Consider the following 27,836-nt stretch of genomic DNA (forward strand, 5'->3'; position numbering starts at 1 on the left):
ATTTTTTCCCCTTTTCCTCTTTTTACAACAAATTATCCCAAATTGAGGAGGTGGACTTTGAGAGCAAGACTTACGATTTTTCCCCCTTGTTCTCTTTTTGTGAAAGTGTATGTGTATGCTTCTGTGTGAGATTTTGTCTATATAGCTTTGCTTCCACCATTTGTCCCAGGGTTCTATCCGTCCGTTTTTTGTTTTGTTTTGTTTGTTTCTTTGTTTGTTTTCTTTTGTTTTTAATTTTTAATTTTTTTAATAATTCCTTTTTTATTTTAATAACGCTATTATATTTTATCATACTTTATTCTATTTTACTTTATCTTCTCTTTCTCTTTTTCCTACCTTCCCTCCTTCCTCCCTCACTCCCTCCCCCTCCCTCCTTTCTTTCTTTCTTTCCTCCCTCCCTCGCTCCCTCCATTCTTTCTTTGTTTCTTTCTTTCTTTCTTCTACTAATTCTTTCTTTCTACTTTTTCTCCCTTTTATTCTGAGCCGGGTGTATGAAAGGCTCCTGGTGCTGCAGCCAGGAGTCAGTGCTGTGCCTCTGAGGTGGGAGAGCCAACTTCAGGACACTGGTCCAAAACAGACCTCCCAGCTCCACATAATATCAAACAGCGAAAATCTCCCAGAGATCTCCATCTTAACACCAGCACCCAGCTTCACTCAACGACCAGCAAGCTACAGTGCTGGCCACCCTATGCCAAGAAACTAGCAAGACAGGAACACAACCCAACCCATTAGCAGAGAGGCTGCCTAAAAACATAATAAGGCCACAGACACCCCAAAACACACCACCAGACGTGGACCTGTCCACCAGAAAGACAAGATCGAGCCTCAACCACCAGAACACAGGCACTAGTCCCCTCCACCAGGAAGCCTACACAACCCACTGAAACAGCCTTAGCCACTGGAGACAGACACCAAAAACAACGGGAACTACGAACCTGCAGCCTGCAAAAAGGAGACCCCAAACACAGTAAGATAAGCAAAATGAGAAGACAGAAAAACACACAGCAGGTGAAGGAGCAAGATAAAAACCCACCAGACCTAACAAATGAAAAGGAAATAGGCAGTCTACCTGAAAAAGAATTCAGAATAATGATAGTAAAGATGATCCAAAATCTTAGACATAGAATAGACAAAATGCAAGAAACAGTTAACAAGGACCTAGAAGAACTAAAGATGAATCAAGCATCGATTAAAAACACAACAAATGAAATGAAAAATACTCTAGATGGGATCAATAGCAGAATAACTGAGGCAGAAGAACGGATAAGTGACGTGGAGGATAAAATAGTGGAAATAACTGCTGCAGAGCAGAATAAAGAAAAAAGAATGAAAAGGACTGAGGACAGTCTCAGAGACCTCTGGGACAACATTAAATGCACCAACATTCGAATTATAGGGGTTCCAGAAGAAGAAGAGAAAAAGAAAGGGACTGAGAAAATATTTAAAGAGATTATAGTTGAAAACTTCCCATATATGGGAAAGGAAATAGTTAATCAAGTCCACGAGGCACAGAGAGTCCCATACAGAATAAATCCAAGGAGAAATATGCCAAGACACATATTAATCAATTGTCAAAAATTAAACACAAAGAAAACATATTAAAAGCAGCAAGGGAAAAACAACAAATAACACACAAGGGAATCCCCATCAGGTTAACAGCTGATCTCTCAGCAGAAACTCTACAGGCCAGAAGGGAGTGGCAGGACATATTTAAAGTGATGAAGGAGAAAAACCTGCAACCAAGATTACTCTACCCAGCAAGGATCTCATTCAGATTTGATGGAGAAATTGAAAACTTCACAGACAAGCAAAAGCTGAGAGAGTTCAGCACCACCAAACCAGCTTTACAACAAATACTAAAGGAACTTCTCTAGGCAAGAAACACAACAGAAGGAAAATACCTACAATAACAAACCCAAAACAATTAAGGAAATGGGAATAGGAACATACATACTGATAATTACCTTAAATGTAAATGGAATAAATGCTCCCACCAAAAGACACAGAGTGGCTGAATGGATACAAAAACAAGACCCATATATATGCTGTCTACAAGAGACCCACTTCAGACCTAGAGACACATACAGACTGAAAGTAAGGGGATGGAAAAAGATATTCCATGCAAATGGAAATCCAAAGAAAGTTGGAGTAGCAATTCTTATATCAGACAAAATAGACTTTAAAATAAAGACTATTAGAAGAGACAAAGAAGGACACTACATAATGATCAAGGGATCGATCCAAGAAGAAGATATAACAACTGTAATATTTATGCACCCAACATAGGAGCACCTCAATACATACGGCAAATACTAACAGCCATAAAAGGGGAAATCGACAGTAACACACTCATAGTAGGGGACTTCAACACCCCACTTTCACCAATGGACAGATCATCAAAAATGAAAATAAATAAGGAAACAGAAGCTTTAAATCATACATTAAACAAGATGAACTTAATTGATATTTATAGGCATTCCATCCAAAAACAACAGTATACACATTTTTCTCAAGTGCTCATGGAACATTCTCCAGGATAGATCACATCTTGGGTCACAAATCAAGCCTTGGTAAATTTAAGAAAATTGAAATTGTATCAAGTATCATTTCTGACCACAATGCTGTGAGACTAGACATCAATTACAGGAAAAGATCTGTAAAAAATACAAACACATGGAGGCTAAACAATACACTACTTAATAATGAAGTGATCACTGAAGAAATCAAAGAGGAAATCAAAAAATACATAGAAACAAATGACAATGGAGACATGACGACCCAAAACCTATGGGACGCAGCAAAAGCAGTTCTAAGGGGGAAGTTTATAGCAATACAATCCCACCTTACGAAACAGGAAACATCTCGAGTAAACAACCTGACCCTACACCTAAAGCAATTAGAGAAAGAAGAACAAAAATCCTCCAAAGTTCACAGAAGGAAAGAAATCATAAAGATCAGATCAGAAATAAATGAAAAAGAAATGAAGGAAACGATAGCAAAGATCAATAAAACTAAAAGCTGGTTCTTTGAGAAGATAAACAAAATTGATAAACCATTAGCCAGACTCATCATGAAAAAAAGGGAGAAGACTCAAATCAATAGAATTAGAAATGAAAAAGGAGAAGTAACAACTGACACTGCAGAAATACAAAAGATCATGAGAGATTACTACAAGCAACTCTATGCCAATAAAATGGACAACCTGGAAGAAATGGACACATTCTTAGAAATGCACAACCTGCCAAGACTGAATCAGGAAGAAATAGAAAATATGAATAGACCAATCACAAGCACTGAAATTGAAACTGTGATTAAAAATCTTCCAACAAACAAAAGCCCAGGACCAGATGGCTTCACAGGTGAATTCTATCAAACATTTAGAGAAGAGCTAACACCTATCCTTCTCAAACTGTTCCAAAATATAGCAGAGGGAGGAACACTCCCAAACTCATTCTATGAGGCCACCATCACCTTGATACCAAAACCAGGCAAGGATGTCACAAAGAAAGAAAACTACAGGCCAATATCACTGATGAACATAGATGCAAAAATCCTCAACAAAATACTAGCAAACAGAATCCAACCGCACATTAAAAGGACCATACACCATGATCAAGTGGGGTTTATCCCAGGAATGCAAGGATTCGTCAATATACGCAAATCAATCAACGTGATACACCATATTAACAAATTGAAGGAGAAAAACCATAAGATCATCTCAATAGATGCAGAGAAAACTTTTGACAAAATTCAACACCCATTTATGATAAAAACCCTGCAGAAAGTAGGCATAGAGGGAACTTTCCTCAACATAATAAAGGCCATATATGACAAACCCACAGCCAACATCGTCCTCAATGGTGAAAAACTGAAACCATTTCCACTAAGATCAGGAATAAGACAAGGCTGCCCACTCTCACCACTCTTATTCAACATAGTTTTGGAAGTTTTAGCCACAGCAATCAGAGAAGAAAAGGAAATAAAAGGAATCCAAATTGGAAAAGTAGAAGTAAAGCTGTCACTGTTTGCAGATGACATGATACTATACATAGAGAATCCTAAAGATGCTACCAGAAAACTACTAGAGCTAATCAATGAATTTGGTAAAGTAGCAGGATACAAAATTAATGCACAGAAATCTCTGGCATTCCTGTACATTAATGATGAAAAGTCTGAAAGTGAAATCAAAAAAACACTCCCATTTACCATTGCAACAAAAAGAATAAAATATCTAGGAATAAACCTACCTAAGGAGACAAAAGACCTGTATGCAGAAAATTATAAGACACTGATGAAAGAAATTAAAGATGATACAAATAGATGGAGAGATATACCATGCTCCTGGATAGGAAGAATCAATATTGTGAAAATGACTCTACTACCCAAAGCAATCTACAGATTCAATGCAATCCCTATCAAACTACCACTGGCATTTTTCACAGAACTAGAACAAAAAATTTCAAAATTTGTTTGGAAACACAAAAGACCCCGAATAGCCAAAGCAATCTTGAGAACAAAAAACAGAGCTGGAGGAATCAGGCTCCCTGACTTCAGACTATACCACAAAGCTACAGGAATCAAGAGAGTGTGGTATTGGCACAAAAACAGAAAGATAGATCAATGGAACAGGATAGAAAGCCCAGAGATAAACCCACGCACATATGGCCAACTTATCTTTGATAAAGGAGGCAGGAATGTACAGTGGAGAAAGGACAGCCTCTTCAATAAGTGGTGCTAGGAAAACTGGACAGGGACATGTAAAAGTATGAGATTAGATCACTCCCTAACACCATACACAAAAATAAGCTCAAAATGGATTAAAGACCTAAATGTAAGGCCAGAAACTATCAAACTCTTAGAGGAAAACATAGGCAGAACACTCTATGACATAAATCACAGCAAGATCCTTTTGGACCCACCTCCTAGAGAAATGGGAATAAAAACAAAAATAAACAAATGGGACCTAATGAAACTTCAAAGCTTTTGCACAGCAAAGGAAACCATAAACAAGACCAAAAGACAACCCTCAGAATGGAAGAAAATATTTGCAAATGAAGCAACTGACAAAGGATTAATCTCCAAAATTTATAAGCAGCTCATGCAGCTCAATAGCAAAAAAACAAACAACCCAACCCAAAAATGGGCAGAAGACCTAAATAGACATTTCTCTAAAGAAGATATACAGACTGCCAGCAAACACATGAAAGAATGCTCAACATCATTAATCATTAGAGAAATGCAAATCAAAACTACAATGCGATATCATCTCACAGCAGTCAGAATGGCCATCATCAAAAAATCTAGAAACAATAAATGCTGGAGAGGGTGTGGAGAAAAGGGAACACTCTTGCACTGCTGGTGGGAATGTGAACTGGTACAGCCACTATGGAGAACAGTATGGAGGTTCCTTAAAAAACTACAAATAGAACTACCATATGACCCAGCAATCCCACTACTAGGCATATACCCTGAGAAAACCATAATTCAAAAAGAGACATGTACCAAAATGTTCATTGCAGCTCTATTCACAATAGCCCAGAGATGGAAACAACCTAAGTGTCCATCATCGGATGAATGGATAAAGAATATGTGGCACATATATACAATGGAATATTACTCAGCCATGAAAAGAAACGAAACTGAGCTATTCGTAATGAGGTGGATAGACCTAGAGTCTGTCATACAGAGTGAAGTAAGTCAGAAAGAGAAAGACAAATACCGTATGCTAACACATATATATGGAATTTTTTTAAAAATGTCATGAAGGGGCCTCCCTGGTGGCGCAGTGGTTAAGAGTCCGCCTGCCGATGCAGGGGATATGGGTTCGTGCCCCGGTCTGGGAGGATCCCATATGCCGCGGAGCGGCTGGGCCCGTGAGCCATGGCCGCTGGGCCTGCGCATCCGGAGCCTGTGCTCCGCAACGGGAGAGGCCACAACAGTGAGAGGCCCGCATACCACAAAAAGAAAAAAAAAAAAAAAAAAAAAATGTCATGAAGAACCTAGGGGTAAAACAGGAATAAAGACACAGACCTACTTGAGAATGGACTTGAGGATATGGGGAGGGGGAAGGGTAAGCTGTGACAAAGCGAAAGAGAGGCATGGACATATATACACTACCAAACGTAAGGTAGATAGATAGTGGGAAGCAGCTGCAGAGCACAGTGAGATCAGCTCGGTGCTTTGTGACCGCCTGGAGGGGTGGGATAGGGAGGGTGTGAGGGAGGGAGACGCAAGAGGGAAGGGATATGGGAACAGATGTATATGTATGACTGATTCACTTTGTTATAAAGCAGAAACTAATAAAAAAAAAAGTAAAAGCCAAAAATAAAGTAAAATAAAATAACTAGCCCACTGAATACAGTAAGTCCCTACATACGAACAAGTTCCGTTCCAAGGGTGCGTTCGTAAGTCCAATTTGTTTGTAAGTCCAAAAAAGTTAGGCTAGGTACCCAACTAACACAATTGGCTATATAGTACTGTACTGTAATAGGTTTATAATACTTTTCACACAAATAATACATAAAAAACAAACAAAAAATATAGAAAACATTTTAAATATTACTGTACAGTACCTTGAAAAGTACTGTAGTACAGTACAACAGCTGGCATACAGGGGCTGGCATCAAGTGAATATCCTGGGCTTGAAATAAAGATACTGTACTACCTGTACTCTATACAGTACTGTACAGTAAAGTACACAAAAGCACAACCACTTGTAGAGGATGCACACATGTGACAATGTACACTGGACACGTGAACTAACTTACATGATTGGACATGTGAACACACATTTGCATCTTTGAAAGTTCACAACTTGAAGGTTCGTATGTAGGGGACTTACTGTATTAGGATTTGAAAGATAGAACTCAAAAGAAAAACAGCATGACAATAATAACCTCTTCTTTTTTCTACTTCTCAAACCTCCCCGGCAGAGCGTCACATTAAGAAAAGCATTTGTTACCTGAATAATTATGATTTCTGAGCATCCCCGCTTTATTGACTTAACTCCAATTACCTTTCCACCACTTAATTATTCCCTAAATGGAAGGTATTTCTCAACATCTGTTCTTAATTTATTTTCAATTTGCATTTACTCTATTCTGTCTGTTGAAGCTGAAATTAGTATTACAGGATGACATTATCCTCACATGAAACATCCTATTCTTCAATTAAAGTTCCTCAGAAATAGTTTTCCAGGCTCTTTTCACATGTAGATTTTCTTTTAGCTGTCCAAGATTATTATTTTCCCTTTAAGATGAGATTAATATTACCTTTCTTTGCTACCTTTTCAAAGAACTTTTATATTATACTAAATAAATATGAATAAACTTTTTTTTCTCATTTTAATTAACCTACTTCTTTTCTGCAGCATGACCTTTCTTTCAGAATATACATATGGAAAAAATTACAAATGCTATTGAAACAATTCAATTCAGTTACCTAAACAAACTGACCAGGAGGCAATACTTTAGGAAAACAGCAGTAGTCAATGTAATTAAGGAGTAAAAAACTACCTTTAAAATGTAGAAATTAATCAAGTCAAGAATATTAATTCTGGGGACTTCCCTAGAGGTCCAGTGGTTAAGACTCCATGCTCCCAAAGCAGGGAGGCATGGGTTCGATCCCCGGTCGGCGAACTAAGATCCTGCATGCCGCACGGCATGGCAAAAAAAAGAAAAGAATATTAATTCTGGAGGAAGAGCTAATACCGAAAGGGCTATAACATGACATTATTTTATTTTATTTTATTTTATTTTTTTGCGGTACGCGGGTCTCTCACTGCCGTGGCCTCTCCCGTTGCGGAGCACAGGCTCCGGACGCGCAGGCTCAGCGGCCATGGCTCATGGGCCCAGCCGCTCCACGACATGCAGAATCCTCCCGGATTGGGGCACGATCCCGCGTCCCCTGCATCGGCAGGCGGACTCTCAACCACTGCGCCACCAGGGAAGCCCAGACTTATAATTTTTTAAACTGTACATCTGATTGAAAAATATATCTGTGAATTATAATTTGAAAAGCTATTCATCGGATTGAAAACTATAAAACAAATCCCATGAAGTGAAGTTTACATTGTGGCTCTATACATGTTGTTACTAACAACCAAGGATCTTTCCGATCCTCTGCCCTGCTCCTCTCCACCCGTACCACGCTGGTCCGAGCCCCCATGATCTCTAACCTTAGTTATTTTCACAACTCTTACCTGCCCCCTTCCCCGCTTCAGCTCTGCGCCCTCCTAAATTTATCTTTCATGCTGCCGACTGAGTTATCTTTTTGATAAACAATACTGAGCCCGTTCGACATTAACCCACTTAAAATCCTGTAGTGGCTCCGTACAGGGAAAAGATCAAACCACTTAGCGTGCTTCAAAAGAGCTTTCAAGGGCTTCCCCCGTGGCGCAGTGGCTGAGAGTCCGCCTGTCGATGCAGGGGACACGGGTTCGTGCCCCGGTCTGGGAAGATCCCACGTGCCCCGGAGCGGCTGGGCCCGTGAGCCATGGCCGCTGAGCCTGTGCGTCCGGAGCCTGTGCTCCACAACGGGAGAGGCCACAACAGTTAGAGGCCCACGTACCGCAAAAAAAAAAAAAAAAAGAAAGAAAGAAAGAGTGAACAAGAGGGAAGGAGATGGATTGTGGCTCTGTGATCCATCGAAGACTGATGCTTGAAAGATGGGGGTTTCAAAACTAAGGGGTGGGGAGGGAAGAAGAATCAAGCACAGAAAACAAAGTAAGCCATGTCCCAAAGGCAAGAAAAGGATGACTGGCCTCCCTCACAGGGTATTTTGCAGGCGGTGGAGGGTTGGGGGCAGCTAGAAAGATAGGACAGCATCAGACTTCCCTAAATGTTTCATTGAAACATACATGCAAATGAGTTCCCCTCTCTGAGCAATCTGCCTTGATGCCAGGTCCCTAGAATAAGATCTGTGCTACATCAAATTCTCAGTAAGGCCAGGCCCAGACAGAGGGCAAGCATGTGTGTGCGTTCTCCAAATACCAACACTCTTCTAACAGGCTACATCTCTTGAAAAAGCACACGTAAGTTAAAATAATTCAAGTCACTCTGATAATTTTTTACAGACAAAGCATTAAAATGGGATTTAACATATGAGGAAGGGTCTGTTATATTATAGAACTGGCCACTGATACCACATGTAAAACTACAAAAATAAATACCTTTACATCCTTCAGTATAACATTTTCTAAACACCTATGAAGGGACTATATACGGTAAAAAAGTAAACTAGAGCATACATGGAGTTTTATCTCAGAGCCCCCCGAGAAGGTGGCTTTTGGATAAGGCCAGGAGCCTTCAACACCAAATAAGATGCAGATTCACTCTCCCAGCTCTGAGTCATACTTGTACTTTAAATTTTAACGACAGTATAATGCAAATCATATACCTGATATGGGGTCATGTTGGTTGCAACCTTTACAGCTCCCTGAGTAAAATCTGAAATTGGCCCCCATACACAAAGGGCAAGGAGAGATGGAAGAAAGAGGCAGACCACTCCTCATTGGTAGGTGACAGGTTTAATAAGCAAGGGAACTTACATAGGAGGCTTATCTTTGGTGACAGCAAGATGAGTAGATCTCTGCCTGGCCAAATTCTTAAGCGTTTATATGGAGTCCTTAAGGGATTTAGTAATATATATGATCCAGATGGTCTCAATAACACATTACTCTCTCAAGGCTACATCCCTGAAGTAGCTCCTAGTGTAGGAAGAGTGAGTGGAACATATATTCCAAGGATGGGGAGGGGGTGAGGAGGCTCTGATTGCCTGGATCCTCCTTGCAGGTCAACCAGCAGTCACATCCCCTCGATGACCTCCTCCAACAGGTTAATATCCAAAATATATAAAGAACTAATACAATTCAATAGCAAAAACAAACAATCTAATTTAAAAATGGGCAAAAGATCTGAACAGACATTTTCCAAAAGAAGACATACAGATGACCAACAAACAGGTACATGAAAAGGTGCTCCACATCACTAATCACCATGGAATTGCAAATCAAAACCACAATGAGATAGCACCAGATACCTGTTAGAATAGCTGTTATCAAAAAGACAAGAAATAACAAGTGTTGGTGAGGCTGTAGAAAAAAGGTAATTCTTGTGCACTGTTGGTGGGATTATAAATTGGTGTAGCCACTGTGGAAAACAGTATAGAAGTTCCCCACAAAAAATAAAAACAGAACTACCATATGATCCAGGAATTCTACTTGTGGGTATTTACACAAAGAAAATGAAAACACTAAGTCGAAAAGATAGATGCACCCCCAGGTTCACTGCACCATTATTTACAATAGCCAAGATATGGAAGTAACCTAAATGTCCATCAACGGATGAATAAAGAAAATGTACATTGGAATATTTTTCAACCATAACAAAGATAGAATTCTTGCCCCTTGCAACAACATGAATAAACCTTGAGGGCATTATGCTAAGTGAAATAAGTCAACAGAAAAGGGAAAATAACCTCATGATCTCACTTATATGTGGAATCTTAAAAAAAAATCTCAAAGACACAGAGAACAGATTGGTGGTTACCAGAGGCAGGGGTTGGGGATGGGCATGAGTGAGGAGGGGGTCAAAAGGTACAAACCTCCAGTTATAAAATAAATAAGTCCTGGGGCTATAAAATACAGCATGGTGACTATAGTTAATAATACCATACTGCATATTTAAAAGTTGTTAAGAGTAGATTTTAAAAGCTCTCATCACAAGAAAATAAAAGGCTACAACTATGGTGCTAGAACATATGTTAACTAGACTCATTGTGGTGAGTATGTTTCACAATATACACAAATATTGAATCATTATGTTGTATACTTGAAGCTCATATAATATTATTTGTCAATTATATCTCAATTTTCAAAAGATAGTATAATTTTTAAACTGGCAATATAACAATTCACTTTGAGAAATGGATCATTTACGACCTAGAACCAAATTTGGTTTTTAAGTCTATCTGTTTTGGGGTGGATTTTGGTTTTATTTTGTGGTCTATTTGTTTCAAATATATCTGAAAAGCCTTCCTCCTAAGGATGACAGGGGCCAGGGGCTGAGGGAGGGGGAAGAGGAGTTAGTGTTTAATGAAGACAGTTTCAGTTTGGGAAGATGAAAGAATTCTGGAAATGGATGGTGATGATGACTGCACAACAATATGAATGTACCCTAATGCCCCTGAACTGTATACTTGAGAATGTTTTAAAAGGTAAATTTTATGTTATGTATATTTTGCCATAAAAAAAACATTATCCAAAAAAAAAAATCACACACAAAAAATTTACCCACCCTTTGGTCAAAAGGGACAAACTTCCAGTGACAAGATAAAGTACTAGGGATGTAATGTACAACATGATAAATGTAATTAACAATGCTGTATGTTATATATGAAAGTTGTGAAGAGAGTGAATCCTGAGTTCTCATAACAGAAAAAAATTTTTTTTCTACTTTTTAAATTTTGATTTTTTTTTTTTTTTTTGTGGTACGCGGACCTATCACTGTTATGGCCTCTCCCACTGCGGAGCACAGGCTCCGGACGCGCAGGCTCAGCAGCCATGGCTCACGGGCCCAGCCGCTCCGCGGCATGTGGGATCTTCCCGGACTGGGGCACGAACCCGTGTCCCCTACATCGGCAGGCGGACTCTCAACCACTGCGCCACCAGGGAAGTCCTAAATTTTGATTTTATATGAGATGATGGATGTTCACTAAACTTACTATGATAATCATTTCATGCTGTATGTAAGTCAAATCATTATCCCTTAGGTATATACTGGACGCTTTAAACTTACACAGTGCTGTATGTCAATTATATCTCAGTAAAACTGAAGGAAAAAGTATTTATTCACGCACAACCTCTGCACAAAAGTCTCTGTTCAAATAGAAATCATCAATCCCACTCAGGCCTCACCAGGTTGTCTCTTTGTAAGCCTCCATCTTAAAACTGCCTCAGGAATAGATCTCATCAAATTCTGAGACTGATCTCAAATTCCACACAATGACTTACAGAAAAGCAATTATGTATCTCAAACCACCCTGGAGGTTATTTAATCAATGAAGAAATGAATATTCCCTTCTGCATCTTCAAAGAGGTTAAAGATTAGAGCTCAAAGACTTTACTGCAAATAACTCAAGGACTATAGAGATTGGGGGTTTGGTGTTTGGTTAGGTTTGGTTAAATGAATATAAGGACATCCCAAGACCTCTGGGGTGTATTTATAGATCCTTAGGGAACTTGCTGTGGTGGTCCATACATCACTTAACTCCTAATTCATCACTGACAAAAAAAATCATTATTCATCTTTTAAAATTCACTCATTTTTAAATTACTTTATAGCAAAAAGAAAGTATAGTTATATTAAATGTAAGTACTAGATTTCACCTATTTAAAATTACAAAAACAAGGAGGCAAATACATATGTAACACCTTAACCTTAAAGATAAAACTAGCATAGGGCTTCCCTAGCGGCACAGTGGTTGAGAGTCCGCCTGCCAATGGAGGGGACACGGGTTCGTGCCCCGGTCCGGGAAGATCCCACATGCCGTGGAGCGGCTGGGCCCGTGAGCCATGGCCACGGAGCCTGCGCGTCCAGAGCCTGTGCTCCGCAACGGGAGAGGCCACAGCAGTGAGGGGCCCACGTACCACACACAAAAAAAGAAATGCACCAAGTTTCATCACTCTCCTGACTCACTTTACACAGTTTTACCTTTGCTCAACATGACCAAAACCCTTCAGAATACAAGGCAAAAGAAAAAAATGTCCAATACCAAGAAATCCATTACCTCTTAAAATTATTTAAAAAGAAGATTTTGTAAGTAGAAATAATCTCAACATTTGACTATAGTTCTCCCTGCTCCTTTGAAATGCACAGACCACTTTCACTTTGGTTCCAAGAGTCTTAAGCCTGCCTCCTTTGTCCATAAATCAATGGCACTAAACAGAATAACCCTGCCGAGCTTGTTAAAACTCCAGATGCCGGGACCCCACCCCACTAACAGGATCGGAATCCCCAGGGGTCAATCTGACATGCAGCCTGAGTTAGGAACCGGATAGAGGCTGAACCCAAAACTGGACTTTCAAAATAAAAGCATATGTTTACATCTATGTAATTACTGAACTAATATTAAATCACAAGACTCACATAGCTGATGAGTAGCAAGAGAAGCAATCAATCAGTATTAACCTCAAAATGCTATTCTCCACCCCCAGGTCTTCTTCACGAAAATGCCCTACACCAAAATCTTAATTAGAACATGGCATGGAAGAAATGTGCAAATATTAAAACTATGGAATTAGAGAAGATGATCTAAGCAGATATTTTTTCAACCACAGCATTTTTCAAAGTTGTGCCACTTTCAAGACATAAAGTCATATTTTTTATTGGATTTCTCTGCTACATCAGAAATGCCATTATGTGCTTTCTTCTGCTCTTTGGGGAAAAAAAAATGTTACATAATTCAATGCTAAGATTACTGAACTGGACAGAAATCATAATTAGCCAACCACCCACCTACCAAAAAAAGTTCATTTGAAAATATTCACCTATGAAACGTTATTCTCCTGCTCTATATCATGAGCTCAATGGCTGTGACAAAACGGATTTTTTTTTTTTTTTTTAGTAAATTGAGTTTTCAAAACCAATGTGAGGTTGTACCACTCCAAACCTTAATCTTAGCTGCCAGATGAGCCCACGCACAAACAGTTCCCCTTATTAGCTAGGCTAGGAGACCAAGCTTCTGACAGAGAAGGCCCACGGAATAGAAAGAAATCTCAGGTGTTTGGTTGTGAAAAGGCATCAGCACGAAGGCCGGAGAGCTACGGGGGAGCCGGGCCCACCTGCCTCCCACGCTTGACGGGTGTTAATGGGGGAGCTGAGGAAGGAAAAGTGAAAGGACTGGATCCGGCTTAGATTCTTCAGTCCACAGCCATCATTTCGAAGGTAAATATATATTAAAAACTCACACTGACTCACCTTTCAAATACTAACCTGACTGTATTCATTATTAAACACTTACGGCGTACCAAAAAAATAGAAAGAGTAATACAGGAAACACCTCTGCCTCCACACAAACAGCTTAAGGAGAAAAAAAAATCTAACCAATACATGTGAAAGCCCCTGAGTAAACTTTCGCAATAAAATTTTAAGTAATTTTTACAACCATCAACGATATTGCATGTTCCCTTGTTCCCAGAAAATCAACGGTCTTGCGTGTTCCCTTGTTCCCAGAAAATCATCCTCTTGGCATCTAGCTCAAATCTGGACTCAAATAAGGCTCAATAAAACTGAGTTTTCCGTTCTGTCTATATAATAAAGTGCTTCCACTGTTTAGAACATTGTCCACAATTCATGTTTTTCTCTCAAGAACAGATCACCGACACAGCTTTCACAACCCTAGTAACAGGTCATGAGAATCACATGAATACAGAAATCTTTTCTATGATGGCACTACTTCTGCATAATGAGGTATCAACACAGAGAATATTTTTATGCGCATGACAAGAATAGCTGCTCTCCTCTGCCGGGGTTGAATTTCCACCAGGGTCACTGTCCCTCACCACAAATCCCCAGGGCTCATGGAAAAAAACCAAATCTGCTCAAAGACTCCCTTCAAAGCACAGGTATTCCAGCCAAGTAAAGCTTCAGAAAAAGAAGAAGAAGAAGAAGAACAAGAACAAGAACAAGAACAAGAACTATTTTTCACAGTCCCTTAAACTCTTTAGGAAAATCTCCTCACAGATATTTCTTTAAACGAAAGAGAAAGAGGTAGACCAATGGGAAATACAACGTAACCACTGTCTTTCCTAAAGAAAGGCCTCTAAAAGATAAACAAATAAGGTAACTTTCCTCATAGTTTCATAAAACCCCATCTTGTTAAGCAAGTTTACTTTATTGCAAACATAGCATCTTTTTAGGCCTGCTATAAATGTAACCTCGTATATATAATATTCCATATTAAATAATTTGTTTTATTTTTATTTCACTGGCCTCTCTTTTCTTCTCTCTCCCTCCCCCTACCCCTACCAGCTCTTTCAACGCCAGATACCCATCTGGGCATCAGACCAGGACTTAAAACTGTGCCATATCGCAGTGCATCTGAAATCCACTACCTTTTTTTCACCCGTCAGTTAAAAGCCTTGAGCAGCAGGCAGGGGAAAAGAGAAAAGGGAATTCATGTCAGAAACAGATTATCAATTTTTCTACCTTCCACCCAGAGGACTGCTAACTCTTATTTTCCCCTTTGCTAACTCTTAACAGAGAACGACAGAGAACAGAGACAATCATCAGGGCCAGGAGCAGCACGCTGTCTCCTGCAATTGGCCCTCCTTTAGCAGGGCTGGGATGCCAGCCGGAGGCCTGGAGCAACTCTGTCTCCCAGCCCAGGGTCCCAATCTTGTAACTACGAAGGAAGAGGATATATAAATACAACTGATACTCTGCAAGTTTTCTAAGAGATAGATTTAGGTACAAAATAAAAAAGAACGTTCTGGCAGCAACAGCAACCTGGTAAATTAGGAAACTGGGCACTCTACAGAGGTCAAATGAGGGTTTCTAGAGTCAGATCACCTGAGTTCTCACCCCAGCTCTAGTACTTTCTAGTTCTGTAGCCCTTTTCATTGAATAGACATTCATTGCTCACCTACTGTGAGCTAGACACTGGGCTTGGTCCCAGGGATATATGGGTCCCTACTCTTGTAGAATTAAATTTTAGTAGGAAGGACATTAACAAGCACAAAAAATAAGAAAAGTACCAGATAGTGATAGAGCATATGGGGAACTTAAATATAGTGAGACAGTCAAGAATAACTGGGAGAGCTACTTTCTAAAGTCAGCAGGGAAGTTCTCTCAGAGGTGACACTGAAGCCTAGCTATAAATGACAAGAAAGAGCCAATCAGGCAAAGGCAGGGGAAGAGGCGTGTGCAAAGGCCCTGAGGTAGGCGTGACTGGGCCTTTGGAGAAATAGAAAGAAGGCCAGTGTGGCAAATTATTATACTTCTGTGTGGCTCATGTCTGTCATCTGTGAAGCAGTGGTTGTGAGGATTAAACTCTGAGCACCACAACTGCACACTGTATGTGTTCAGTAAATGTAAGTTGCTAGAATTATTATCATCAGTAAATGTAAATTGCTAGAATTATCATCATCATCATCAGTGAGATCCCGTCACTGGAGGTGTGCAAGCAGAGGCTGGGTAACCACCGCCCAGGCACGGCCAGGTGATCGGGCCTGTAAGTTTCCCTCAACAATTAGATCCCAGGATTACACAAGAATAGAAAAGGTGAAGAAAAAAATGATAAAACTGTTACACTCAGGCTTCCTGCCTAAAGGTTTTGAAAGAATGCTTTCAATCATACAGTGATGTGGAGTTTACCGACTAATTCATTCAACAAATGTTCCTATCTGAGAATCTCTGCTTCTAATCCCTAAACAGTCAAAATCCCCACTTGGAGCTAGTTGGCACAGTCTTTAGTCCTGAAGTCTACCCTCTTTAGGGGGCTTTGAGCTAAAACTTACCACACCAGCACTGAGAAGAACAGAAAAGGTTGACTTATTCTATGTTAATGGTATTAGTGTCAGCTATTGACAGAATAAAATAGCGGAGAGGATATTCTTTGATTTTATACATATCTCAAACCATTTTATTATTTCATGCTTAAAATGTTCCAAGCAGAAGTTTATGCATCACAGACTCCATTGACAACATATTTCACTTAAAAAAAAATCTTACTCTTGGCCTACTCTCAAAATACCTAATAAATTGTTAAACTTTCTGAAGCCCACTAATTCAGGCTGTCAAAGATGCACTCGACGGATGAATTTGACTTGCATGTTTTAAGTTAGGGAAAGATCTACTTTTACCCAAGCCCAGGCCCTGAATCATTAAAGGTCATATTCTTTCAAGCTCTTTTCTAAAAGTAATTCAAATCCAAGGCAAATGTATTACAACCATAAAGAAATGTATGACTTTTATATTCATGAAACTATTTCCTCACCTACTCTTGATATTTCAGATTTCTGCTTAGATGGTGAAAATGACTTTAAAAAATTATTAAACCTCATACACTGCATAAAGCAAATTAATATTGAATATGGTCAATATAAACAATCCTAATACCTTAACATAAAATGCACCAATATTTTTATGATGCCAGGCTTTTAGACTGTCCAAACTCAAGGATTTGGAGAGGAAGAGGAATCTTCATAAACCAAGAGATAAATTTACCAGTATAATCTCAACATCACTTCTCTTTTCCACCTAATCTCTATCCCCTCCCCCATGGCTAGTCCCTCAAAAGGAAGAAACATAGAAAAACACATTTGAATCAAAATTCTCCTATAGGACAACATTCCCTTAAAAAAAAGAAAAAGCAAAAATTCAGCATAGAACGCATCCAAGGAGGATCTTTAAAAATATGCATTATAGGGCTTCCCTGGTGGCGCAGTGGTTGAGAGTCCGCCTGCCGATGCAGGGGATACGGGTTCGTGCCCCGGTCTGGGAGGATCCCATATGCCGCGGAGCGGCTGGGCCCGTGAGCCATGGCCGCTGGGCCTGCGCATCCGGAGCCTGTGCTCCGCAACGGGAGAGGCCACAACAGTGAGAGGCCCGCATACCGCAAAAAAAAAAAAAAAAAAAAAAAATATGCATTATAGCTGAGTAATATTCCATTTATATATGTGCCACATCTTCTTTATCCATTCATCTGTCGATGGACACTTAGGTTGCTTCCATGTTCTGGCTATTGTAAATAGTGCTGCAATGAACATTGTGGTACATGACTCTTTTTGAATTATGGGATGGACCCAGAGTCTGTCATACAGAGTGAAGTAAGTCAGAAAGAGAAAAACAAATACTGTACACTAACACATATATATGGAATCTAAAAAAAATGATGAACATAGGCGCAGGACAGGAATAAAGACACAGACGTACAGAATGGACCTGAGGACACGGGGAGGGGGAAGGGTAAGCTGGGACGAAGTGAGAGAGTAGCATGGACACATATACACTACCAAATGTAAAATAGATAGCTAGTGGGAAGCAGCTGCATGGCACAGGGAGATTAGCTTGGTGCTTTGCGACCACCTAGAGGGGTGGGATAAGGAGGGTGGGAGGGAGACACAAGAAGGAGGGGATATGGGGATATACATATGCATATAGCTGATTCAATCTGTTGTACAAGAGAAACTAGTACAACACTGTAAAGCAATTATACTCCAATAAAGATGTTAAAAAATATATGCATCATATGTAGATGATTCCTTTGACTGAATCTGAACTAAAGATCCCTGTTCAACATGTAAATTTTAGAGTACCATGAGAACTGACCACTGAGTTAATATTTACCTTAAAAGAATCCAAAAAGTGCCTTCCAGAAAGCAAGGTTGGAACTAATAGACCCATTCATATCCAAATTTATCTACTGGTTTTTGCAACATAATCCAGCCAAAAGAATGTGATTCAGATCTCAGCTATGCAACTGCTAACTTTTCAATGTTTTTTGAAGTAGGAGCCATCAAAAAAAAAAAGAAAAAAAAAGTAATAGTCATCACTTTGGCATTAAAACACTTGAAGCAATTTGAGATTTTTAAGAATACTTTAAAAATACTTTTAAAATTTAAGAAGTAATACAGTCTCATTGAAAAGCTTTAGAAAGTACATATGAGCAAAAAGAGAAAAATTATAATCCCCAAACGCCAAGATGACCACTATTAACATTTTAGTATACACTATGCAAAACTTTTTTGAAAAAAAAAATATTTTTTACATAAATGACATCATATTGCACTTTGGCCTCTCACTGTTCTGGCTTCTCCCGTTGCGGAGCACAGGCTCCGGACATGCAGGATCAGCGGCCATGGCTCACGGGCCCAGCCGCTCCGCGGCATGTGGGATCTTCCCGGACCAGGGCACGAACCCATGTCCCCTGCATCGGCAGGCGGACTCTCAACCACTGCGCCACCAGGGAAGCCCCTGGCACGTACTTTTTATGTAACATCAAGAACATATTTCTATGGTCATATACATACACATACATTTTTATGAATACATAATCTTCTACTTTATGAATACATGCTAATTTAATTAGCTCCACTGAGTCTCTCTATGATTTATTCAAGTGCCCTACACTAAAAGGAACAGAGTAGATTAACCATTGTTTCCTAAAATTATTTTGCCTATGACATCCTTATTTGAATTACACATTAGAACTTATGCTGCTTTCAAAATACTTTGGGAAATTATGCTTTCATCAATCCTCAATATTGGATTTTTATGGTGTTTATAATTTTTTTCTGTGACCAAATTTTTGCTTGTATATTTCTGTGTGTTCCCTAGGAACAAAACTCCAAAAATAGAGTTACTGGGCCAACTGGTATGCATATGTTAAAAACATGTAATAGGGCTTCCCTGGTGGTGCACTGGTTGGGAGTCCCCTGCCCATGGGTTCGAGCCCTGGTCCGGGAAGATCCCACATGCCATGGAGCAACTAAGCCTGTGTGCCACAACTACTGAGCCTGCACTCTAAAGCCCACGAGCCACAACTACTGAAGCCCGGGCGCCTAGAGCCCGTGCTCTGCAACAAGAGAAGCCACTGCAATGAGAAGCCCACGTGCCACCACAAAGAGTAGCCCCGCTCGCCACAACTAGAGAAAACCCGTGTGCAGCAGCGAAGACCCAATGCAGCTAAAAAATTAACTAAATGAATAAATAAAATTAAATTAAAAAACATGTAATAATTTTTGCCCAACTATCCCCCAATAGTGTATGAGAATAGTAAGTCTTTTGAAATAATCATTTTTAATTTAAAGAATAGTTTGAAAGTTATGGGTACTCATCATATATACCTAGTATTTTTAAACTTATATAATTACTTTTTTATGAACATGGCTAAAGTACATAGTTATAAATATCAAAGGTCTTACTGTAATGGAGGTCGACTCAGGAAACTATTTAAGAACATAACATAACTCCTCACAATTTATAGAACATGACAAGCATGGATACATTAAATTGTCTCACGTTCATTTTCCTCCTTGTTACATTTATATATTTCTGGATATACATTCTATACTCTTAAGAAGATATTAGTAATCCCTTATATCAACATAGTACTCTATACTACTAAAGCATTTAAATCAAAAATAATTTGGAGGCAATAAAACATTCTCAGAGCATACTTTAAAATAAGATATTAAGCTGTACCCCCCAAAATATCCTTCAAGCTATACAACAGCACTTACATATTTAAAGCCAAGACTGTAATAACCAAAATCTTTACCAATCAACCAACAATAGTGTCATAGAGGGAAATGTATCTTAAATGTATATCTCTATTAATTTAGAGCTTATTTTCAGTGCATATTTCTCCAGATTCATACAATAAGAAATAACTTCCTAACATAAGTAAAGATGGTGCACACAGCAAAAACAGACTTTAGGTTCCTTTTATGGTTTTAAAGTGACACTGGATGTAAGTTTATAGCCCAAAGTAACTCTCAAAGTTACTTAAGTATAGTGTTCACACCCAGGGTGGAGTTCTGTGCAATTTTCAAAACTCAGAAAGGTCCTGCCTGCTCAAAAATGTCTCCCCATAGAGTATATCTTAGAACTGTATTTGAAGCTTTTTAAAAATACAGAAATTTTTATTCAATAGCTCTGTAGTGGAGACAAATGTATCTGCATTTTTTTTAAAACTCCCCAGTTGATTCATTTGTACAGCCAGAGTCAAAAAGCACTCAGTTATATAAAAAAATTGGGGGAGGGAGTGGTATCCTTAAGTCCCCAATTTAAATGTTCATATGAAAACCATTAATCTGTCTTAGTCTAGTTTATTATATTACCTAAGTGGAAACTGTGCCTCGAGAAAGTTCATAAGAAGTTTCAAAATGGGAAGCACAGGTAGGAAGACACCTGTTGGCCTAGAAATGGTCACCAAATGGGATGGAGGAAAGGCGGTATGGAAGCAAAACTCAAGAGGATCCATCCCAGCAGAAACCACAGTACTTCCTACTTTAAGCATCATTTTTTTTAAGTTGCATTTTGTGTTCAACGGGTTTCTTACAAATGAACAGCAATCAGCTAACAGGTGGCAGTTTCACCAAGCAATGCCAAGCAACATACCAGGAGACCAAGTTGGGTTGAGAAGTTAAGATAGGATACACAGAGAGATTATATTACCATTTACAATGTAATAGTCATTTGTCAGAATTATGTTTCTCAAAAGAGGTCTGTCTCACAAGAACAGTACAAAACAAGCCAATAAAAACCTGTGTCTTCTAAGTAGTTTATGCATAAAAATCATTCGTTTTCTTAAGCTTCCATTACTTACCAGATCTGGACTTAATGATGTCACTGAACTCGTTCTGCCCATCGTCAGCCCTGGCCTCGTGTTCTCCATACTTGGCCATCTTAGCTGAGTTTCAATATAATCCAAAGACTTTACAAGGTCCTCTTTTTAAGACTTTCAGTTTTCTATAATGATCAACATCAATACCTAAAGAGAAATGGGAAAGTATTGATTTGAAAAATATATATATATATGACTATAATATATATGTTGACATAGATATTAATATATATAACATATTACATATATTGCTATAATATACAGCTATAAAATGTATAATGACTATATAATATATATGACTATAAATATCAAACTATACACATACATTATATATATAGTCATATACAGTTATATAAAGTTATATATAGTAACCATTCATTCAGCAAATATTCATTCAGAGACTCTGTGTAAGGCACTGATCTGGGCAATGGAAATATGACTATCAAAAAGAGACACAGCCTGTGCTATCTTGGAATTCATACACACCAAGCAATTAATTATATAATGAGTTATTTCATTATAATACTAATATGTTACAAATGTATAAACAAGAAGCATAGAGTAGTATGAGCATACAGAAGAAGAATCTGATTTGCTCTGGGCAATTAAAGAAGGCTTTCTTGAAGAGGTGACATTTGAGCCAAGCCTTCAAGGATGAGATGAATTTAATTAGCCAAAAAGAGATGTGGGAAGAGAATCTCCCATGTTAAGTGGCAGGAAGAATCATGGAGCATTCATGAATCTGAGCAAAGGCCAGTGCTTTTGGAGAGAACAGCCAAGAGGAGAGAGATCTGTTGAACTAGGTGAGGTAGACAGGACCAGGGACAGGGCCTTAGAGACCATGTCAAGGCTTTCCTAAAGAGCAGTGGGGGGACTTTCCTGGTGGCACAGTGGTTAAGAATCCGCCTGCCATTGCAGGGGAACACAGGTTCGATCCCTGGTCCAGGAAGATCCCACATGCCGTAGAACAACTAAGCCTGTACACCATAACTACTGAAGCCCGTGCGCCCTAAAGCCCATGCTCCACAACAAGAGAAGCCATCTCAATGAGAAGCCCGTGCACCACAACGAAGAATAGAAGAGCAGACCCTGCTCTCGGCAACTAGAGAAGGCCTGCGCGCAGCAACGAAGACCCAACGCAGCCAAAAGAAAAAGAGCAATGGGAATCCAGTAGATGGTTTTAAGCTGGGAAGCAACATGATTGTGGCCTAAATAAGGGTAAATGGAAAGAAGTGCATGGACTTGGGGTATATTAGATATTAAGTAAAGGTCAATAGGATTTGGAAACTGATTGGATATGAGATGCCCAGGATACTGAGGTGCAAAATGACTGCCCAATTTTGGCTTGGGCAATTGAGTCATTTACTGGGCTGGGGAACACTGGAGGATGAGCCTCTAAAGGAAGAAATAATGAGTGTGATTTGGATTTACTGAGTTTGAGATGCCTCTGAGATATACAAGTGGAGATAACAAAAAAGTCTGATCTCAGGAATGGTCTGGATTATATATAAATCTGGATGGTTACATGTTATATCCATTGACACAGATTGTATTCTGGAAAATACATCATGAAAATTCTGCTGAGAATACATATCACTCAAAATAATTTTAATCTTTAGCAATTAATTAGTCAGAGGCACCTTTAAATTTTAAAGAATTGAGGATTCTATCCTGCAGTACCACTTTTTTTTAAGAATGTCAATAATAATAGCTCTAGTACTTTCTGGAACACAATGCCCAAACAATCCAAACAGAATCAGAATTCAAGTTTAAGTTCAGCAACTTGGCTATATCCTAACATCCCCTATGAGCACCCCAAATGCCAATTAAGTAAATTAATCATTTAATTGGGAATATAACAGTCAACACATCCAAATATTAATCTACAAGCAACAGACATTAATTCACATATTACAATAGATATCACAACCAAAGTTTACATCTAACTAGGATTAGACAACTCAGTTCTTTATTTCAAGGATACACCATGTGGCATTATTATTTTGTAATATATTTCATTTCACATATTTATGAAATAATTAGAAGTTTTACATATTACAATGTTTTATGACATAACATTCAAGAAAACACCATATTATTTTATAATATATAAATATATAAAATATATTATTTTTTCCTTACCAGTTAGGAAAAAGGTGTGTTCTAATAATAAAGAGATCAAAATTACCTTAGAAAAATGTTTTAAGTGTTAAAGTGTTTGACGTCCATGAAAACTGTGGTGGATTGCTAAAGCTTTAGGAACAATTTCCTCTCTAGAAGGGAGGAATACATGGATTGGATCGTCAGCCTGCCAGATTTTGTGAGGGTATGAAAAACATTTTTCATTTTTTATATCGTCCACTACTGTTATACTTTATGGATTATTATGTAATTAAGTTCTTTTTGGGGGGTACATAACTGCAAAAGATTTGCTGAATTCTTAAGTGTATTTTATTATATTCAAGAACCAAAAACTTTGTTCAGAAGAATGCACATAAAATTTCATTATGGAAAATCAGTTTTGCCCCCCAAAAATTCTCTTTATTAGAAGCAACCAATTATTCCCTTTGAAAGATATTTCTAATGCTCTCCTTCATAAGTGGTCTTAGCCAAAGGTCTTCTTCAACACTTTCCAAAGACTTTTCCCAGTCCCTAGAAGATAAGTAAACTGTTCACACAGAACTTTATTTCATTTGCACATTAATATTCCTTCATCATAATATTTTATTTTGCCACTACTTAAGATAAACTCTCAAATTTTCTCTTCTTTATATGCTACAAAGATAGAGCAGTAAGGGGGATCAGAGGACAAGGAAAGAATGGGAAGGTGGGAGAAGCACAGAAGACCATTTTAACAGTAACAGATACCCACTGACTGACACTTGGTGCCACTAATGGGCAGGGGTCTCCAAGCTGAGTAACATATGGCAGCAATTCATTATTGGTTGTCAGAAGACAGATCAAACTTTCATCACTAACAATGTGCCTCCGTGTGACCCTCCACTTCTACATCAATAATATGGAAGCAAGGCCATTTTCCACACCAAGCTAGGTGAGAAACAGAATAAATGAATGGGATATTGCTTTACAAGCTTTAAACCCTCTACAGCTGTAATTTATTGTTACCTCTGCTCTAGGTTCTGTTGCCTCGTAATGATGTTCTGCACAGTTTAGTCAGCTCTTTCTCACTGAAACCAATACACTCTATATTCACCAGCTTTCTTCAGAACGTCTCTGGCTGTCATATGGACCAGAAGCCGTGAGAGTGGGACAATAAACCCGGGTTGAAAGTATGGGGGTTGGCGTTATGGGCAAATCTAATGTTTTAATTTTTTTTTAATTTGGAAATTACAAAATGTAAGAATACAAACGTGTCTAACAATGTGCAGTTATGATGGAAATATGGTGTGGGTCCTTAGGCAAAAACTGTTCATTCATTTACACCGGGAACCAAAACCTAAGAATGCTAGAGAGGGTGGAAAAGGAAGCCCAGAGGGCCAGAGTTTGCGGCTCCGCGTGAAACTTAGTAAAAGACACCGCCCAGTGCCAAGAACTGCCATTCATTCTCGGAAGCGCTCCAAGGGAAGGTTCATGCTGTTGTGGTTAATGCTGTTAACAGGGGCAATCAATTGTAGGTAAACACCTGAAGGAGAATTAAAGAGCTGTCTCATCGGTCCCATAAATGCGGGTCCAGGGGGCGGGGAATGACTCCGCGTAAACCTTGGCCCTCGCCGCCCGGCCCTCTGGAAGCCAATGCACCCAGGAGCTTCGCATTCCAGCAGCTCTCGCCTGACTCGCGGCGCTATCGGCAGGCTGCGTGCCCCGGGCCCACTAGCAACCAGTCCGGAGGGGCCCACCCGACTTCCTGAGGCCCATGCAAGTTACAAAGGAATGGATGAGGCTACTGCCGGGGGTCCCTGAGGCCGCGAGCTCCCGCCCGAACCCCGGGAATCGGGGCTTCGCCGAACTCGGCTCACGCCCGCTACGGCAACTGACCGTCCCAAGGGGAGTTCCATGAAGAACCGACCCGCGAGGCCCTGGTGACCCAGGTGACCTGGAGGTTGGTAAAGAGGAGGCTCTCCCCGGGGCATCCCTGTGAGAGGGGCTGTTAAACCCAGGTAAGACCCGGGCTCCCCAGTTAAGCGTAAAACAAAGTGAGAGTTCCCTGGCTCTTGGAAGTCGGACACGTTTTCTCCTCCCCTTGAAACAACCCTGGCACGAGTCCCTTTGGTAATCTGGGGCTTGGCGAAAAAGTTCACTTTTAACAGCGTGCCTTCTAAAAGTTGCCCAGCCTAAAATTAGTGCTGTCTTGGTTTTTAAGGGGCCTTGGGCAACCAGAGCCTCGGACCCGGAGCCACAAAGGGACATGAATTACCTTACCACTTGCAGCAAGAGATGCCAAGGGTCCGGGAAACCAGAAGAGGCGACCGCTCGGGACTACGCACCGACCGAGCGCCCCTCGTCACCTCTCCAAAGCCCCACCCTCGGGAGCAGCAACGGCCCGGAGGTCGAGCACGTTTCCTGCCAGACGGATAGCTGGGAACCTCTCCCCACCCTGTCCTTGTGGACACCTCCGGGGCCCCGCCTTCCCGGGGCTGGGGTGTGTGTGACAGGCCCTCTAGGAAGCCACGTCCCCTCTTGGAGATCACTGGCCCGGCGCGCACGGAGGCGCGACCCTCTCACCCTAGCCGGGAGGAAGACTGGGGGAGTCAAGACGGAGCCCGGAACCAGTAGGAGGAGTTTGGGTCGTTCGCTACTACACGGATTCCGAGGACCTTCTCGCCCGAGCTCTCTCCACGTTTCTGGCATTCTCTGTCCCGCCGCGGGGAGCTGAACTGGGGTTCCAAGGAAAGTGCAAGCAAAAGTTGGTTATGTCTTAGGCTCAGCCTTGAGAAGGAGCTCGGGACGCTGATCCTGGGCGCGGGAGCCGCAGTAAAAGTCCATCCTCCCCGCAGCCTACGCCCCGTTTCCCCGGGGCTGCGGTCACATTACCCGGCCCGAGGCTCAATAATGCATGGGCTTACCTGCTCCCGTGACCCGCGGGCCCGCCTCGCCTGCCCGCCGCCGCCGCCGCGTCCCGAGCGGGCCGAGGGCTCCTCTGCTGTGTTTGAGGCGTAGTAATCGCGGGGGTGTGTGCGAACGTGAGCTGTGTGATGCGGTATTTTTTAAAAAGGAACTATGGAAAACCAGACAAGAACCGAAAGAAAAAAAAATTTTTTTTGACACCCGACTGAAAACGCCCCTAACTTGTGCAATCTTCCTGCCCCGTAGTTCCGCCAAAAACAAAAACAAAACAGTCCAAGTGCAAACCTGGAATGGGCGCGCAGGCACCAAGTTTGCCAAACACTAGAGAGTTTTCCGTCTGCTGAAATGACCCTCAAGGAGGGGGGCACCGCTCCCCGAGATTCCCCAATCGGCTTGGCTCCTCCTCGCCCCTCGGCGGGAGAAAGACCGCTGCAGGCTGCGGCTGCCCACTCCCCTCCTCAGAGGAAAGGCGACTCCACAACTTTGTGCGCGGGCGGCTCTTTCCTCCGGCTCCGCCTCCTCCCTCCCCGCCCCCCCGCGGGCCTGCCCCTTTGTTGGCGAAGGGAGAGGAGCGCCGGAGGCCCTGGAGGCAGGGGAGGGCGCAGGACCGCCAGGGTGCGCGTGGCCGCCCTCCTGGGAACTGACTCTTGTCCGGGCACTCGGGGTTCGCTCTCCCGAGGAGGAGGGGGCCGAGCAGGTCCGGCCAGCCGCTCCCCTCCCCCTCGGCTCTGCAGCCCCGCTGCCGCAGGGCCGGCAACTTTGTTCCGGGAGATCAGCTCCTCTCGGCTCCGGGTTCGGCCCCGGCCCGGCCCAGGCGGCCACCGCAGGCTGGGCTCCGGGAACGTGGCGCCCGGGGTCACCTGACCGCGCGCCCCGTCAATCAGCACCCGCCCCGCGCGCCCTCCCCGGCTGCAGCAGCCGGGCTGGCGCTCGGCTGGCCTGGGGCGGCGCACCCGGAGTGGACTGTGAGTGCCGAGAGCCCAGAGCTAGCATGGATGCCTCGTGCTGACACGATCCCCTTTATTCAGATTATCCGAAAATGTGAGTCACACCCACCCCAGGCAAACCTGGTCTTTAGTCAGGGTGGTTTTCTTTCTCCCATCTCAGTGTGCTGATGTTGCTGAATTTGGGGTCCTAGTTCCAAGGGTATAGTTATTTTATATAATTTTCTTGGTGTCATTTTTAATGTTAAGAAAAACTTGAAATTTTGTTTTACATTCGTTCATACGCACAAATACTGTTGGCGCTGACCTTGTTTTTCTATTTTTCCAATATACATACACACAAACATCTATTACAGAGCCTGTTGCAAGGCTGAGGTGACGGCAAAATATGAGTTTGTGCTGTGTGTGAATTTTTCTTACTTACGTATGTCATTCTCAGTGTGTTCCTGTGATTCTTTTACATGATCATCACACTTGGGAGGCGGAAAAAAAAAAACAGCAACCTAAATTCCTAGTTCG

At 41.0% G+C, this 27,836-nt stretch overlaps 1 protein-coding gene across 5 annotated transcripts in view; it reads right to left on the reverse strand.

Moving 5' to 3' along the window:
• The window catches only part of UTRN (utrophin), a 533,820-nt gene extending 506,644 nt beyond the window's left edge, over nucleotides 1-27,176 (reverse strand). Inside the window, exons 1-3 of one of the 5 annotated variants that reach the window (XM_060114636.1) lie at nucleotides 26,659-27,176; nucleotides 26,373-26,524; nucleotides 21,331-21,495 (exon numbers count right to left, since the gene is read on the reverse strand). In XM_060114636.1, coding sequence (XP_059970619.1) covers nucleotides 21,331-21,409 — 79 coding nt within the window. In that variant the 5' untranslated portion in view covers nucleotides 21,410-21,495; nucleotides 26,373-26,524; nucleotides 26,659-27,176. Of the gene's footprint in view, nucleotides 1-21,330; nucleotides 21,496-25,723; nucleotides 25,968-26,372 lie in introns of those variants that run through there. The other 4 variants (XM_060114635.1, XM_060114639.1, XM_060114637.1 and 1 more) reach the window with 4 other exon arrangements.
• Nucleotides 27,177-27,836: the final 660 nt, after the last annotated feature.

The sequence above is a fragment of the Mesoplodon densirostris genome, chromosome 12 (assembly GCF_025265405.1).
Source record: "Mesoplodon densirostris isolate mMesDen1 chromosome 12, mMesDen1 primary haplotype, whole genome shotgun sequence".
Classification (NCBI taxonomy): domain Eukaryota; kingdom Metazoa; phylum Chordata; class Mammalia; order Artiodactyla; family Ziphiidae; genus Mesoplodon; species Mesoplodon densirostris.